The 18,730-nt window shown below is 37.9% G+C and overlaps 2 protein-coding genes and 1 non-coding gene across 3 annotated transcripts in view; 2 read left to right on the top strand and 1 right to left on the bottom strand.

Moving 5' to 3' along the window:
- LOC134801495 (uncharacterized) overlaps positions 1–18,730 on the top strand; it is a 148,377-nt gene that overhangs the window by 124,725 nt on the left and 4,922 nt on the right. The window contains exons 4-6 of the mRNA XM_063774104.1: positions 7,311–7,407; positions 10,987–11,093; positions 11,680–11,784. Of these exons, the coding sequence (XP_063630174.1) occupies positions 7,311–7,407; positions 10,987–11,093; positions 11,680–11,784 (309 nt within the window). The remainder of the gene's footprint in view (positions 1–7,310; positions 7,408–10,986; positions 11,094–11,679; positions 11,785–18,730) is intronic.
- LOC134801485 (uncharacterized) overlaps positions 1–18,730 on the top strand; it is a 234,132-nt gene that overhangs the window by 73,468 nt on the left and 141,934 nt on the right. The window lies entirely within an intron of this gene.
- Trnar-acg (transfer RNA arginine (anticodon ACG)) lies at positions 9,547–9,619 on the bottom strand. The gene has a single exon. It is a non-coding gene; the product is annotated as a tRNA-Arg (tRNA).

The following is an 18,730-nucleotide window of genomic DNA, read 5'->3' on the forward strand; positions in this document are numbered from 1 at the left end:
TAGTTGCTTTCGCATTTATATTTTTAGTAAGGAAAGGGAAGTAGGACTCTAAAAAAAATATTTTTTCAAACTGCAACTGCATCGCGTCGGCGATGGCGAGACGAGTTAGACTCCTTTTTAAAGGAATGGCCAGAGATTGCACAGGATCGGGAAGACTGGAAAAAGTGGGGGGAGGCCTTGCAGCAGTAGGGCATTGTAGGCTCCCAATAATAATAAAAACTGCTAGAGGAATAATCCCTATTCAGGGTAATTATATAAGCGTAGGCTGCTCTTACAATACTTTCCTACTATGTTGATTATATCCCTAGATCGCGTGGGACCGACGTCGACCGAGAGCCGTATTCTAAGTTTTATATCTGATAAGGTTTTGTTATACGACGTAAACTAGCCAAGGTATTGGTGCCACATCGTAAGGCGCCATTCATTTATTACGTAATACGTTTTAGGGGTCGAACGTATCTTATATTTTTCTTACAAGGGGGAGGGAGGGGGTATTCATAGTTCTTACGTAAGATCACAAAGATGCGATTTTTTTAATGTCTATGAAATTATGACTATTACGATACTTACTTCTACACTCACGGTGCAGAATTAGCTTAAACCGGCTCGGTAGGTAGTACCTACAAAGGTACAAATAGACATTCCAAAAATGTTTTGTGAAAATGAAGTTATTTGAGGATTGTAGTTATTCAAGTAACGTGCGTGTACAAGTTACAGGGCCAGGAGCAGGGTTCCTAGCTAATCGTTACTCTAATGTACTTTAAAACAAGATAAGATCGCTTGCGATGATCGGTGCGCGCAACGCACTGCCAGTCGTATTATTAGGTATCATGCTGGCACTTAAGGCCCGTGCACACCGGCTGCGTGTGCGTGACGTGCACGTGCGCGTGCGGCGTTGTAGTATACAGAACCTTATGCGAGACGGCACACCGCTTGCGTGACGTGTGCGTGGCGGCTCCAACATTTTAGCGCACGCACACGTGCACGTCACGCACAAGCAAGCCGTGTGCACAGGCCTTTTTGTTAGTAAAATGCCTGCGAATCATGTCGAAGTTTTATCACAACAATATTAGATTTAGAAATGAGAATACCCCTACCAGTCTCAATGAAGACAGTGTTTGCTCGCGAAAGCTCCCGGAATCCGCTTTATTATTAATAGAATAATCCTTCCGGCCAAATTTAGCCTTCTCGCCACTTGCAAAAATAGCTCACTTCTGCGGATAGCAAAATTGAAACCGGAGATTGAGCAGGAATGTAATTTAAATGGCGGTGTGCTGTATTATCCCTAGTATACATTTCATTCAATAGCGTGACGTACGTTAAGTGTTATTTTGTATGGGATATTTAGTTTCCAAAACTTCCCGCTTGGCGCGTTGTACAAATCCCGTCATGAGCAAGAAACAAAGGGATCCTATAAGGGTAAGGTTCCTTTTGAGGTACGGAACCCTAAAAAGGCTCATATTGGGAAATTCCAACCTTTTATTTCTTTTTTATGACAAATTGCCTATTGTCTACACTGTAAAGTAAAATTTATTGAAACATTATTTTATAAACTGCTATTTATATCAAATACCGTATTTGGGTCAAACAGATCACTGTGTTATGTCTTTCCTGTAGACATACACAAGAGTTAAGGGCTATAAAGGTTAATTTTCTTATTTAACTCTTATCCACGTGAAAAGGTCCTCCTTTTATTTAGAGAACTATGATAAAATCATTGCTTACATGCCCACAAGCTGTTAACTATTGCCCACAGGAGAGAAAACTAGCGTGTTATCGCGAACAGCACATTTTTCTCTCCTGTGGGCAATAGTTAACAGCTTGTGGGCATGTAAGCAATGATTTTATCATAGTTCTCTAAATAAAAGGAGGACCTTTTCACGTGGATAAGGGTTAAATAAGAAAATTAACCTTTATAGCCCTTAACTCTTGTGTATGTCTACAGGAAAGACATAACACAGTGATCTGTTTGACCCATTTGCTCGGTTAACTAATGTGATAAAATAACGTCTCTAGTATGCCAGAGTGCTAAAAGGTCTTGTTTCCAATAATGATGCAAAGCGACATAAGCTCTTTTTTGTTTCAGTCTTGATTTGAATGAGAGATACGCCCTCTGAGACTAATTAAATATTTCATTTGAAAGCTGCAGTGGGTGGTATGAAATGAAATGGTATTTTATGCACTACTATTTCTGTGTCCATTCACTGCGTTAAGACGAAACGGGAGCTGAGCTAAAAGTCAATTTTGAGATTTCAAGCTGAATATACCCGTCGCTCTGACGGGGCGTGAGAGACTGTATTTGTGTGTGTAATGCACGCACACAGATGCGTACGCTTGCACCCGCGCGCGCCTCATTGCCGACAATTTGCAATGTTATTTTTCGTGCGTTACTGCCACGAGGCGTTCACTTATTACTTACTGTGTTGCGATTGAATTTTTTGACCCGGCTTACGTTTACGGAACTCGATAATCTTTCTACTACTGTGACTTGGCTTTGTTTACTTGACTTTGCTGATCAGCTTATTGTTTTGGACTCCGTGAGTTGTGGTTACCTATTGGACCGCACGCAATTCATCTACCTTTATTCAAGTAATTAAGCGTAATTAGCCGAAACCTTTATAAGAGTGTAATTCATAAGAAGTACATAAGATATAATTTATGTACTGGTTTGCTGTTAGCTTTTAATTGTATCACTTTACATATATGTTACTCAAATAACTAACACGGTTACACTGTTGTAAGAACATTATTTTTCAGGTAGGCCTTATTATACCTACTATAGGCCTTATTATACCTACTATAGGCCTTATTACCTCCTAGTACCTTAGTAGTAGTACTACTACTACGGAAATTGATTCAAAGACTCAAGACTGACTTAAGTGGCAGTAGGGTGTAGGGTTTTTTCTAGGCTTAATGAGTTCGCTGAAGCTTATTTTTTATACTTAGCGCACAGAACCACTAGTTTAACAGTATCAGCTCTAACCACATGTCACCATTTTGTCCTTTACGTAACAAACTCAGGGGCCCAGAATATCCGATGTACCTATCAAATCAAGGTTCTGTACCAAATAAGGCCCGGTTATTATAGTTCGTTATTTTTTAGCATTAGAAAGAAGGTAAACAATCATGACGTGTCTTTTTATTAATAATTATTGAAAAACGCTTTCAAAAATTAGAATATAAAAAAGTATATGATTAATACATACATACATACATACATACAATCACGCCTATTTCCCGGAGGGGTAGGCAGAGACCACGGATTTCCACTTGCTACGATCCTGACATACCACTTTCGCTTCCTTCACATTCATAACATTCCTCATACACGCTCGCCGGTTTAGGGTGCTCTTGCTCATTAATATGATTAATATGATTTATAATTCTAACATATTTGCTATGACTTATTTTTCAATGGTAATTTTTAATAAGACATGTCAAAATCTGTTACCTTAATGCAAAAAAAACGAACTTTAAGCGTGCTAACTTTCAAAATTTCATTTTTTATAAGATAGTATAAGTAGATGGGCAAAAATTTTGCGTCCATGTCCACCAGTGAGTAAGTGATTGAGATACCTAAACATTTAACTTTATAATGTAAAATGATATAATTTACTAACCTACTCGTTTAATTTCAGGTAGGTTGAATAAGGAACCAAGTAACCATGGGGAGGAGCAGTATTTACTAACATTTTCTTTTTGGGTCTTCAGAGTGTATCGTTTCCTTTTTTTTGCACATATTACACTTAAATATATATTCTCTGTGTAAACCCTTACGTCTTTCAATGACAAAGGCAAGATCAGCAAATGTACAATTTGTATGATCGTGCCTGATATTTGAGATCACAGAAAATAAATATTTTAAATCCACTATTCTGCGACCTTCTAAAATTTTGTTTTATCATGATTCATGATCAAAAAGCTCGGATTCAATAGTCATATCAAACGTCGATTATGCAGTTGATGATGAGCTTGCATTTTCTACCATTGGTGCTGCAAATGCATCAACCGGTGGCGATAAACTTTGCCCTCTTGTAAAACAAATTACTATTGTGATTGTGTCCAGCAAAAGGCCAAAATTCGGTTTACTTTCCTGTTTAAAATATTACTAATTTATTCATATTTCAGATTAGGTACATAGGTAACTGTCTGAATGTTACAATGCCAGCTGGCAAATTCTATCACATTTGTTTGTTTGGTAGTCATGGTAACATTCACTTACATTGATATCCTTATTAAGATCTATATCTTATTATCCAGACCTTAAAATATTGCCACCGTTGCCCTTTAAAAAAATACTGTTTAAATAATTGGCTACTCAAACAATGCTTCTATAGTATAAATAATGACTACACAAAAATGGGTAGTATTGTATATAATGCACGAAATAAGGCCCGATTCTTAAGCGGGTTTAAATTTTGAGGCCATGTCCGCTAATACTATAGACAAAATATCAAGTTTAATAAACACAAAAAAAAAACATTGATGGGCCTTATTTTATAATTTAGGCCTTACTTTGTAATTTAAAGTAGAGTTAGGCCAAGAAAAATCTATAGCGATTTTGATAGAACACGCAGTGCAAGTATTATTTCAAACGTCGCTTCTATGAAATTATGACATATAAATAACACTTGCACTGCGTGTGCTATCAAAATTGCTGTAGAATTTTCTTGGTCTGACTCTAAAATATTCTTTATTACACCACAAACATAAAAACAAATTTAAAAAAAACCGGCGAAGTGCAAGTCGGACTCGCACACGAAGGGTTCCGTACCATTATTTATAAAAACGGTCACCCATCCAAGTACTGACCCCGCCCGACGTTGCTTAACTTCGGTCAAAAATCACGTTTGTTGTATGGGAGGCCCCACTAAAATTTTTATTTTATCCTGTTTTTAGTATTTGTTGTTATAGCGGCAACAGAAATAAATCATCTGTGAAAATTTCAACTGTCTAGCTATCACGGTTCGTGAGATACAGCCTGGTGACAGACGGACGGACGGACAGCGGAATCTTAGTAATAGGGTCCCGTGTTTTACCCTTTGGGTACGGAACCCTAAAACCGATTTACAATGTAGATAAAGGTAGCAACAGGCGGTCTTATCGCTGTTAGTTCTTATTCTTCGTTTGTTTAGCATTAGAGTGAAGGTGACGTGTCTTTTTTAAGCATGCAATCGTATAATTATTTAGCTTTTTTTGTAATAGTTATGTACTTAGTGGTTAATATTAGTATTTACTATTTTTTCTTTCAATAATGCTTAAAAACGAAGTATAGACATGACAACCAAATATTAACGCCATTGTAGGGCAGGATATACAGAACATGAATCATTTGTACTGTCACGCTCCGTGATTGTTGAGCCATTTAGGGTTCTAGCTAAATTGGACATTCCATAGAGCACGAGTAAGTATGGAACAACCAATTCAGCTAGGACCCTAAATTGCTCGACAATTACGAAGCGTGCCTGTAGGTACCTAAAAATTTTGTTAACCCATTTTAACCATGCAATAAAATATTTTTGATTTTGATTTCTAATTTGAAATATTAGAATCAAAAAGTTCATAATAGATTGTATATCATAACTACAAAAATGTGTTCCCTACTCTCAACCCAAAACCCCTTGTATCTTAGGATCTAGATATTTTCACACAAGACGGTTTATCGATAACTTCTTACATCACTAGATTATCGACATTAAATGTCGACTATTGCCCATCACTTTTCTGGCTGTGTACGTATTTAGAAACTTGACTCCGCCCCTAAAATTAGTGCGATAGGGACAACTGCAGCTGAGGCGAAAAATCCTGCGTAAAAATGACAAAAATCGAGGTTTCGTAGTCCTCTTTTTCCTCCCCCAAAACTTAACCAATCGTAACCAAATTTGGAAATCTAAATGATTATGAAATTATCTGTGTCGGACCGTTTTGCTTTTTTGGCTAATTGATATCAGTTTTGAATACCACGCCTCTCATTGCGGCATAGTCTATTAGGCCATTTTGGCCGTTTTTGAAGGGCTCTAGCGCCTTAAAAAACAAAAATATCAAAAAAAGCAAAACGGTCCGACACAGATATTGACAATATTAATCTGTGTTGAAAAAATCATTGCTCTAGCTTCAAAAACCACGGAGGAAAACGAGGACTACGTTTGTATGGAGGAATGACCACTCCTGTTGGCTCTTAATAGAAGTCGCTATATTTGTTTCACGTTCCACATATTTTTAATACAGTGCGATACCTATCATTGGTAGCGGCATAAATATTTAATATAAAAAATATCTAACTCAGTAAATAATAATTAAATAAAATAATCATTGCGTCAGTTCACCGTCCAGTGCCTGGTTCCGTCCACTTGGCGTAGTTGCTACAAAGAATTGCGTATCATTTGAATATACAGGTATATATTCAAATTATACGTATTTCTTGAATATATAGGCATATATTCAAATTATACGCAATTCTGTAGCAACTACGCCAAGTGGACGGAAACAGGCACTGGACGGTAAACTGACGCAATGACCCTACTCACAAAATAAGAGCCACACAAGTACAAAAGTGTACTTATGCCTTATTTCGCCTAGGTGTTAAGGTTATACATTTTTTTGGTCATTTATTCTTATCGATATTTTCGGCTTTGACTGTACCAATTGTAGCTACCTACCTGCCCGAAAAACTTATTTCGTTTTTAACAAACCGCTACAACAAAACGACTGCCACAAAGTTAATTCCTAATAGAATGGCACATAAAATATATTACCCAAAAATGTTTCGGTCAATATGTGCCAAACATTTTATCCACTCATGAAAGTTTGTTTAGGTCTAAACTTTGTTCCCAATTTTAACGGAGTTATGTATTAATTTTGTAACATTTAACGCAACATTATATATTATATTAGGTAGGAATTCTACTCACGTGCAAAATGGAGTGATTGATAATCGATATTCTAATACACTCTCAGTGTCAATCGTGTCTGTCATGTCTGTGTGCGTTTCCATGTTTTTGACCTGAGGTAGGTACCTATGTAAATGCAAACAATAAGGAATCTAAACAGTTTTAAAATTGTCATATTAGCCATATCAAGCATTGAATACCAACCAATGGATGATCGGTCAAATACCAACCAATGGTGGCCGCTTCGGATGAAAGAAGCGCCTGGCGTCCGCTGGCTCGTTGGGTGGATGACATTTGAAAAATCACGGGACACTTCTGGATGGGACTAGCCTAGGACCGGGATAAGTGGCGTACACTAAGAGGCCTCTATGCTCAGCACTGCAACCGACTGATTTTACTAATGGTGTCCCGTTGTTGCAGGTTCAGATACCAGTACCCGTCAGTGCCCCGTGAGGCGTTCGGGCGAGTGGTCACCAAAGCGCCGCCGAACGTCGTCCGCACGCCCGACTACGATGAGGTCAGTCACTTGTCTCCTCCACAAAGAGTGGTCGCTTGTCTCCTGGAGATTGACATGATTTGTCCTTGTAACGTTCGTGCGTTTGTCTTGTAAGGTTTTGTCCAAAATGTCCAAGAATAAGACGATTTGTTCATTTTTAAATCGCAAATATGTAAGTTAATTTGTATTGGTAGTTATTCTGATTCATTTTAAAATGATATTAGTCTGCAATATTCTTTTTTATTAACAGCGCAAAGTTTTAATTGTATCAATGTATAATAATACGAAATAATCGTGTTTTCAATTTATCTCAGTTTGTCAATTGACATCACGGTGACAAATCAGGTTTTGAATATAAGCTCCTAATATATCGCTGGCTAGAGCGGTTTCGCACTACGTCCGATCCGAATCCGATCCGAACCCGTGAAAATATGGTCCGTAGTAGCCGTAGAACTATTTCTATGGTAAGTTACGCACCGCACACGTTGAATGACGGAAAGAAATCGGATCTAGTGCGTAACTTACCATAGAAATAGTTCTACGGCTACTACGGACCATATTTTCATGGGTTCGGATCGGATTCGGATCGGACGTAGTGCGAAACCGCTCTCAGGGAGTAAAATTTTAATAGAAATTGATTGTGCGAGTTTACACTCTTAGGGCTACTTGCACCAATCACTAAGTCGGGGTTAATCGGTTACAGCCACTTGCACCATTCACTAACCCAGAGTTAACCGGTTAACCCTGTAGTTACCATGGTTACCAGTACAATTTCACACTGGGTTAACGGTTTAACCGCTTAACCCCGGGATAGTGGGATGGTGCGAGTGGCGCTAAAGCATACAATAGAAATATCCGCGAGCAATTTAATTTCAACAAAGTGATAGAGAAATTAGTAAACTACAAGTGCTCACTCCATACATCAGTTTCCTTACTTTAAAAAATAAAAAATAATGAGTAGGGGAGACCGAGGTAAGTTGTGACAGAGGAGAGTTGTGACAAAGTCGATTTGTTAGTTCAAGTTACGAGCTAACAAACGCACACTGTTGCGAGCTCGCTAACAGTTATTAGATTCCAAAAAATCGAATAACTATTAAATTTAAATTAAATTAATTTGCATGACAGTAAACAGATGTTCTTATTTTGACGCCTACCCACCCTTTCTTATTATTATTATCTCGAAATAGGCCAAAAAAATAGGCCTGTAAAACTCGCTTGAAACTAAATACTTTTTAATCCTTAATTAAGCCTAAATAGTTACAAACAAGTTTTAGTAAAACTTGCTTAAAAGTTATATAAATGGATTTCTATCTATGTGTTCAGTGAGTACTTCAAGCTTATTTTCCCATTTAATTTATCTATAACAAAGTGTACTATTTCAACAAATTTTAATCTAGCATGTCGCCCACACGCCCAAATACCTAATTAATCCTTAAATAGAACTTGCACTTATATAACGAATTAATTTATTAATATAATTGAAGGGATGTTTACAAAAACAACATAACTGACTACACTGGTTGACACCTGAAACGATTAACAATGTTCTTAAAAAAGTGTCAACCGCTCTAAGCAGTTATGTTGTTTTTCTAAACATCCCTTCAATTGCTGTGGAACAAAGGGCTGCTAGTATTTGCGTTTGTATAGACTATTATATAGGTGCCTTAAGCTGCGTGGGCGCCCCTCGTGCGATTAATTTATCGCCGAAGTTTATCGACTGTTTCGCTGTTTGCTAGGGAAATAAGCTACGTCAACCCACAGCATTGGCAAAACATGAAATACTATTTAACAGCTTTCAAACTGTCAGATAACAAATGTTACCCATCCAGGCATACCGTAGTCATGGACATAGTACCTAAAGTTAAAATCAATATATTCCTATTTTATTCAAAAATAGTCAAAATATTCATATTTTAGTCAAGTTACTGATACGAAAAAAATTTAAGAAATATTAAGCTTTTCAGTGCATGTTTTTTTTTAGTTTGCATGTTCGCATTTATACTTTGTCAAATGAACCCTACTATGAGCTTAACCCAACCAACATATCCTAGCCCGTTTTAGTTTGAAATAAAATTTATTACATAATTACAAAATAAAATATAAATAAAAAATAAAAAAAATATTTATATGACTTAAAAAAAATACAAAAAGTATGATTTGCGACCTTGCCAGGATTCGAACCTGGAATCTTCTGATCCGTAGTCAGACGCGTTATCCGTTGCGCCACAAGGCCGGGTGCTAGTTAGTTCGAAAATGTGGGTTAGGTTCGCAAGGATATTTCATAACCGCTTTATACTTTTGTTTATACTTTTCTTATTAACAAAATTACAAGATGATAAATTATTAGTTTAAAAAATAATAAAAAATATCCTCCTCCTCAAACGATATAACTTTTGATTAACAACTTTTAAAAATGATGAAGTCTTTAGATTTTCTGACGATTTTCTCTTTTTCGTACAAATAAAATAATATTTTTAATGGACGCTGTCATCAGTATGTTTGATAGCAAATTTCGCTATACATTGCGTCTTAAAATATACTTTAAAGTGTAATAAAAATCAAAATACAAGTATTTTTAAAAGTCGCTGAACAAATGTTGGTCAATTTGAGGAGTACAGCTTACAGTTTAATATATTGCTCCTATTAAATTTGGAATACAGTTGTGTTACAGTTTATATCTTTATATTCCATCAATTCAGCCAACAGTTTAAAATAAACTAACCAGCCATTACATGTGCAAAGCAGAAACGACATTGAAATAAACCAAGCTTTCATTCAAAGAATAAAAACGATTTGAATTTCGCTTCAAAGCGGTCTTTTACAGAACAAATTGCTACAGAAACTTAATAATAGAAAAAAAACGCGACACGTACAGCTTTGGAAGTTGTCTTTGAAGTGATTTCTTTGTTTCGCTCGTTCGTTACGAGTTTCCGAACGCGCTTTGGCTATTTATACGCCCTTTGTTGACACCATTTTGGAGTAATTGATTTACTTTTATTGTTTTATAAGCCGGGTTTATGTTTTGAAGTGTTTTAAGTCTTATTGAATTGATAATAATTAGAATTTGGTACAATATAAAATACTAGGTTAATTTTTAGGACTCCGTAGCCAAAATAGCAAAACCAAAACCCTTATAATTGCAAGAGGGAGTCCTATACTGAACTGATAAAATAAACTTACCTTTTCCACTAACTAAATCTTAACTTATCACTTTGATTTTGATGTCGATCGCTTCAGCATAATATAGGTATATTAGATTTATTTTTAGGTTTCATTTTTTTGAAAAAAAAAAAATATTGGTAAAATTTGAAAGAAAGGAACCTATAAACCTAGTTTTTCATTTTGTCAATAACATACTAAAAATGGAGAATGGAAAATATTTAGAAGTGGAAAAACGGTTTCTCTTTTTGTATGGCCGATCACGTGCTATACTTCCCTCTTAATTTGTTAAGTAATTACATTACAGATTTTGGTTTACTCTGAAGATGAAATGACATAAAGAACCATCCTAATCTAAACTAAATCAAAACGTTAGGCATGACAAGAATTTGGCAATAGAAGTTTTCATCCTTTATATACTTATGTATTATTTATTTTCAGATGTTCGGGATGCTCAACGTGCCACACACCTCAGGGAAGATCCTGCGGTACCCCGGCCCGTCGCGGCCACGAGGGCCAACTTTCATGGTACCACCGCAGCGAGATAGGTAAGAAGTTACTAAGGTACCTAAAAAAATTCTAACAAGTGCGAATCGGACTCGCACACGAAAGGTTCCGTGCCATTACGCAAAAAACGGCATAAAAAATCACGTTTGTTTTATTTATTCTGTTTTTAGTAGGTATTTGTTGTTATAGCGGCAACAGAATTATACATCATTTGTGAAAATTTCAACTGTCTAGCTATCACGGTTCATGAGATGCAGCCTGGTGACAGACAGATAGACGGACGGACAGACAGACGGACTGACGGAACCCTAAAAACAATCTGTCGACCATTGTACATCTCAGGAAAGATCCTGCGTTACTCCCGGCCCGTCGTGGCCCCGGGTACCATGAAGGTGGGCTCGTGGTACCACCGCAGAGAGATAGGTAAAGGAAGTCTTATGTAAGATGATAGATGACTTCCGTCCGCTTCTCCATACAAACGTAGTCCTCACATTCGTCCCTGCTATTGACATTATGTATATCTAAACTAGCATTTTTAATACTTTTGTGTGAACCGACCTTCGAGACCTCACCAAATTCTGTACCATAAGAGATCCTATGACAAGCTAGTTTTCAATCTGATGGCAGGTTCGAGGCCCTGAAGAAGCTGATCAGACAAGAGCACGTGCGTGAGCTGCAGAGGAAATACGAGACGGAACAAAAACAGAAGGAGCTGGCTACGGGGCGCAGCAGGTAACCACTAGGATACATATACACACATATAATCACGCCTATTTCCCGGACGGGTAGACAGAGACCACGGATTTCCACTTGCTACAATCCTGATATACCTCTTCCGCTTCCTTCACTTTCATAACATTCCTCATACACGCTCTTGACCTGGCATTTCTTCAGGATTTCCCCGATCTGACCAAAGAAAGTCCGCCGAGGGACCCCTTCCAACTCCCACTTCCACAACAGAATAAATAATAGTACTAGGTACAGAAGACTCACTCTAACAAAACGCGTCTGTTACGATCAGGACAGATATGGTCGCTAGGTGGCGACAGCGCCACGCGCGGCTTATGGCTTTCCCCAAAATTGGTGTGGAACGGATGTACTTTCAGTTACCTGTAGCAAAGCGACGAAATCGCGGAGTGAGCCACGCCTGCTTCCACTAGAAAGAAAGTAAGGAGAGGGCAATAGAGAGTACTCTTTCCAAGCGGGTGTTATGCCTGGAGCGAAGTCTGATGAGAGTTGGTTAGGATTTGTATTAAATACTAAATTTTATAGTATCGGAAATCCATAAGCGCGATGAAGGAAATGAATCCATCTGTTAGGATCATATATCATATGGCACGACGTTGACAGTGACAGAGGGGAGGCCACAAGTTTAATTTAGTGGTTAATATTGAAAACATCTGTTGCGGATCACATAATTTTGTAAGTAGGTAACGAAGCCGAACAAAGAATTTAAAAAAAAACTATATATGCCAACTACCTACGTTATATGCCAAAAATCAACATCATTTTGGAAAAGAGTTGATAGTCTTAAAACAGCTGGATCGATTTCTACTGTACTTGTAACCATGGTAAGTCCAGGTTTAACCGGTTAACCCCGGGTTAGTGGGATAGTACAAGTGGCGCTAGGTATTAAGTATTTCAGGTGGGTCTCTATTGTTTCCCAAAAAGTTTTAAGTACGTATTGTTTGCCTTCATTTTCGTTAGTCATAATTTATTTGGTTCAGAAACGCGTCACTTATCAGGATTGCCATAAAACAAACCTAACCTATCTATAGGATAACCTTACGAAAATCCTGAAAATTTAACGGTTTCAGTTTTATGACGATTTGATAATATGACTAACAATACATTATGACTTAAAATTTTATGGGAAACAAAGGGACCTCATTTCGGGTAGCTCGTTGAATAAATCCCGCTATATTATGTATTCTTCAAATAACGTCTTAAAGAAACTTTGGAGAGAAACATACCTATATCATTATTCTGCAAAATTATCCTTCTGCAAAATTATACCCTGCAAAATATACCATTTAAAAGATGACTTACGCTAGACCGGGCCTGGGCCGGGCCAGAGCTTCCGGCGTTTCGTTTTAGCTTAAGCTTAATTAGCTTCAGAGTAATTAATATTAAAAATAAAAACCCCCGCGAACACCATTTCTTCCTTAAGTTTCGCGCGGCTCACCATATCTTTTGTCGTCTTCTAATACCTGGCCCCTCTTTAGAATATAGGTGTTTGGGAAGTATCTGACTGTAGTCACTTAGACCGCATGAAGTTTCAAGCTCACAAAGGGCGAGGTGAGATTGAAATGTCGGGTATTTACTAACTTTGAAATGCCATTAGTTAATTAGCAAGCGTGCCCTGGAGACTCCTACGCGGGTTTACCTATCAAGTCTCTCAACGGGCACAGGGACAAAGTTGGATCCACTATAATACTCGCTAAGTTGGCTTAGCTTAGAGATTTGGGGTTACTACAGAACACAGGCGAGGAGCGGGACATTGTGACAAATTAAAAACCCATTAAATTGTAACATAAAACACACAACATAAAATATATTAGAAACTAACTTAAATAATAACAAAATAAAGTTAAGTAGGTGCCTACTTATATAAAACCTATGCTCCATTCCGAATGTCACCTGGTCCATAATATACGTGCCAAAAATGCTAGCGACGCCGGCGTTACCGCGTGGCACGGCAAACGATATTTGCTGGAGCAGGTTATAGCCTGTCCGCAGTACCGTCTTTACCATAAGGGCACACGGGGCACGTGCCCAGGGCCCCCATCCTCAGGGGGCCCCGAAAGACAGACAGTAACAGTATATTTGATTACCCATAATAAGTAGAAGATCATTGTAGAAAAATGTTAGTTTAATTAGCTTTCTTTACTTTCCAAAAGGGCCCTAAATTATTATGTGCCCAGGGGGCCCAGTATAGTTATAAGACGGCCCTGCCTGTCCGCTTTTCTAAGATCAAGTACGTCATAGTAATACCATGGCCAACAAAATCTTAGAAATCGGATAGGCTATAACAGGCGGAATGGAGCCCCTATCCCTCAAATGCCGCCCCAAAGTTCTTATGAGTATTTTGGCCTCCACACACCAATACCCGGTCGTTTCAATAGCAACCGGAACAAAATCGCACGCAGGTACCAATTTTTTTTGTATAAATAGTTTCACTTTTATATTAAAAGGTATAATGGAGGTCCCTAGAAACAAATCCATCATAATTTCCGAGTAATCGTATACTAATATTATAATTCCTTTACAATCCACTTGTACCGACTACTGACCCAACCCACACCATAGATTCAAGACAACACTGATTGAATTATTGCAAGAGTAGAGTTATTGCAAATCTATTTCGATCTTAATCTTCTTCCAATCAAGCGCCCACATTAACCGGGGATTTAATGATTGAGTACGATCGATTAATTAAAATATTTGCTTAAAATTAATAATCCTTTTATATAAGAGAGTAATAATTTGATTTAAACCTACCTTTTTCCGCTCATGAATGTATTACCTAATGTAATTTTTCCATCGCATTGACAAAGGGAGGATTACGTTTTATATATAAAAATAAAATATACTTATCAGTATGTCTAGAGTAAGGCCAAGAAAAGTGTGCAACGATTTTGATAGCACACGCAGTGCAAAGTGTTATTTTAAACGTGAAAATTCTATGAAATTATGACGTATAAATAACACTTGCACTGCGTATGCTATCAAAATCGTGGCAGACTTTTCTTATACTTACCTACTTATATATTATTATCTATATATATAATATAATAAATTTATGAAATGTTTGTAAATTTGTTGGAAATTGTAAAGTGTCATAGGGTTCATAGGGTATATTCGATAGGTAAATTACATTGGTTTTTCAATCTTTATTGTTTTATGAATTTTAGATGGGTATATAATAGTACATATCTAATCTCATTTACATTTCAATAATACTTCTACTTAAAGTGACGCCTCTTCTTAGCACGGTGTAGAATTCGAGACGTTTCTAACCCTTAAGGGGCCCACTGATTAACAGTCCGCCGGACGGTATCGGCCTGTCAGTTAGAACAAAATTTTAACAGTTCCGAACAACTGACAGGCCGATACCGTCCGGCGGACTGTTAATCAGTGGGCCCCTTAATACACCTACGTTTTATCATGTGTTTAATATAAGCGAGCACATTTATCTCCTCGGCGCCTACTTAAGCAGATTTATAGGATTAACTTAATAAAGCTTTGTCTACTTTGTCTTAAGTTTCACCTTGGAAGGTAAAAGTGCTTGAAAGCCCATACATTAACTTCAAACTTCTTTATTAATGCTTAAACTTTTTAAACATGTAAGGAGTGTGATGACGACTTAAATAAAATATTTCCCAAAATGAATACCCATATTTTCTTTTGTAGGAAATGTTGGGAAACCAGTAACTTATTTTTTTTTATTAAACTAGGAACCACTTATAAGCAGAGATCGGACAAATTTGCGTCATTACTCGCAATAATTGGACATGACTCCAAAATTGATTAAATAATTAATCATTTAATTAATTTCTTACCTGAGGCTTAATTTTGATTCCTAATCAATAAATAACACAAAGATTTCTTATAATGTAAATTTATTAAAGAAAATAATCAGTACGTTTTCCAAATTTTCTGTAGGTACTCATTTTTTTATATCAAAAATATATTTAAGTCCTATTTATTGACTATAGGGAACAAAATTAAATCTCAGGAAAAAAAAAATTAAATGATTAATTATTTAATCAAATTTGGAGTCATGTCCACATTATTGCGGGCAATGACGCCAATCTGTCCGATCTCTGCTTATAAGTTAATCTCTTTCTCATAAGTTAATCTCGTTTTGATATTAAGATCGCCTTTGTTCACATTTTGTACCCAACAATAAGGTTACAACGAACAAATAAATATTATACAAAGTAAAAATTGTATAATAAAATACACCAAGAGCCGATTGATCTAATGCAGCGGTCGGCAACAAGCGGCCCGCGGGCCGCATGCGGCCCGCGAACCTCTCGCTTGCGGCCCGCGAGCCTCCCTGGCTCTTTTATATGTAATATTGACAATAGGGAATGCAAATCGGTTATTTTTTGTATGGAAATAACCGCGGTTTCGGTTAATAACCGATAATTTCCATACAAAAAATAACCGAAAATAACCGATTTGCATTCCCTAATTGACAAACGACAATGTCTGCTAAAGTCACAAATATTACCAAAGTGCGGCCCGCATTGACATAGATTGGACTGGCTTTACGGACAATAATAATGAGTCATGACAGGGGCCAGTACAGCGGTGTGACACCGGTACAACGCGATTGGTTGATGAGTTCGCATCACGCGCGCGATTGGTTGATGAGTTCGCATCACGCGCGCGATTGGTTGATGAGTTCGCATCACGCGCGCTATTGGTCGCAACTAGTTGCGTTAGACTGCACGATTGGCTGGAATTCGTGAGTCACACCGCTAAACTAGTACCATTTTTAGTGGCCGTAAGGCCAGTCCATAGATATATACGTTAATGGCGGCCCGCGTCAACTTCGTTGACTACTACTTCGTTACCTTGGCTGCTAAAAGGTTGCCGACCACTGATCTAATGTATTGGAGGTTCTATATGAATAATTTGACATATTCGATTATTCGCCTATTCAACTTAGCGAATGGTTATTGTAGTATCGTCTTCTTAGGTTACCGCGATAGTTACTCATGAACTAAAACTTTTTAAATTCATTATACGCGATATAATTCGTTTAAATAGATTTATTTAATGGTTATTCTGTCAGAAGGTTAACCCTTTACCAGGCTGATATTTCAAAAATGACCCTGTAGGACACATGTTTGAAGTGCCGTATGGGGGAAATATACATATTAAGTATATCCCTTAGCCTGGTGAAGCGTTAAAATCCTCTAAGCAAATAACAACCAAAAGTAATTCATAACGCCATCTGTTTTAGGGCTTAGGAACTGATTACAGGCGTCTCCGAAACTATGCCAATTATTCATCTCCTATTTACATAATTATCCAAGTTTCACTATTGTGTAGTTCTGTTCTGTTGTTAACGTCTCATTGAAGTTACTGTACAGTCGGTGCCGGATTATTTATTAGTGGAATAGGCTACTATAGAGTCAAATCAGCTAGCTACCTACTCTTTATGAAACGGCAAAACTAGTGATGTGCCGTTATAAATTTTCCAGAATTTCGGAAACTTATATTTTTGTATGGAAATTTAAATTAACCATTTTCAAAATGAAAGTCTCCTTTGTTTCCTGTGAAATTTCGCGGCTCGGATTAGTGCGACGGATTTCACCTACAATGGCACCCGCGTGCGTGCGCCCGCTCCGTGCACCCGCGCCAGCTAGCGGACGCCACAGAATAAATAATAGTACTGCTGGACAGAAAGGAAACTTCCTACAAAACCGAAGTTTGACAGCGGTTCAGGGTCAAACCATGCTGTCCCATTCTAATATATGGCACTATCCCTTTCGGCTATTTAGGGTTGTCAAAATTCAAGTCATTGTCTTATCTGTGGTCGTGCATGCAAAGGGACGTAAAGTTGTGTCAACCCTAATAATGGCTCGGAGCAATGCTGAGCCGAGCGGAGCCGAGTTTGGCCGAAGTCAGGAGTTTCGCACCCCTGCGGACGCCCTTAAAGGATGATGGCCGTGCCCGGGGCGTGCCCAGGCCGAGTCGTCCGACATGTCATTTTCTATGACGGCTGATCGGTGATCACGTGGTGCTTTCTATAGAAAACGAAGCTCCGAAAGGAGCCCGACCACGGCCCGGTCTAACGTGAGTCATCCTTAAACCGATTATATCTCCAGTACGACCCGATAACAGAAACGTGGGCGGATTTCTAATCATAGACACGTCTTACACGAACACTCAGACTAATTGCCGATACCGACCGCGTAGGATTCAGTAAGCTCTAGCTTAATAGTACCTATCCACCGTCCCCGTTCAAGGAACATGATTGAACTAAGTGCGTTTTCACATTATCCGTACAGATAGCAAAATGTGGCTTTCCCTGCTTCATGTGCATAAGGACTAGAGATGCAACGGATAGTTGTTTGGCCGGATACGGGATACCGGATGTTCGGCGCGGCCACCGGTCGTATATTCGGTATCCGGCCGCCGAATTTTCGTCCGTAATATACCTATTTTTCGGTTCTTCAGGTGCCCATTGTGCAGGTTTTGACCTTTTTCGTAGTGAACGCTCGCGCGGACTCATTTCTACTGTTTAAATTGATATAAAATTAGAAACCAGTACGATTATGACCGTGACTGTTTCTTAAATCCGATTTGTTTACTCCGAACTCAAGTAAAATTACTATCCGGTATCCGGCCGGATAGTACGTCACTATCCGGTATCCGGCCGGATAGTACGTCTCTTCTCCGGTATCCGGCCGGATGTTAAAATAACGGGTGCATCTCTAATAAGGACGTTTTCATCAGAAAGAAAGATGGATAATATTTTATTGTCAAAATTGTGTAAAAAGTATAACATGTTATAAATTATAAAGGTATCAACAGCCTAAGTTTGCCTACTTTCAAAATTTCATACTTTTATAAGAGATGGGTTCAAATTTTGTGTTTATTTTATGTTCGCTTTTACCACAGACAAAACTGCATGTGCATCCGAGGCACACCCCACCGC

This window comes from Cydia splendana, chromosome 22 (assembly GCF_910591565.1).
Source record: "Cydia splendana chromosome 22, ilCydSple1.2, whole genome shotgun sequence".
NCBI lineage: Eukaryota > Metazoa > Arthropoda > Insecta > Lepidoptera > Tortricidae > Cydia > Cydia splendana.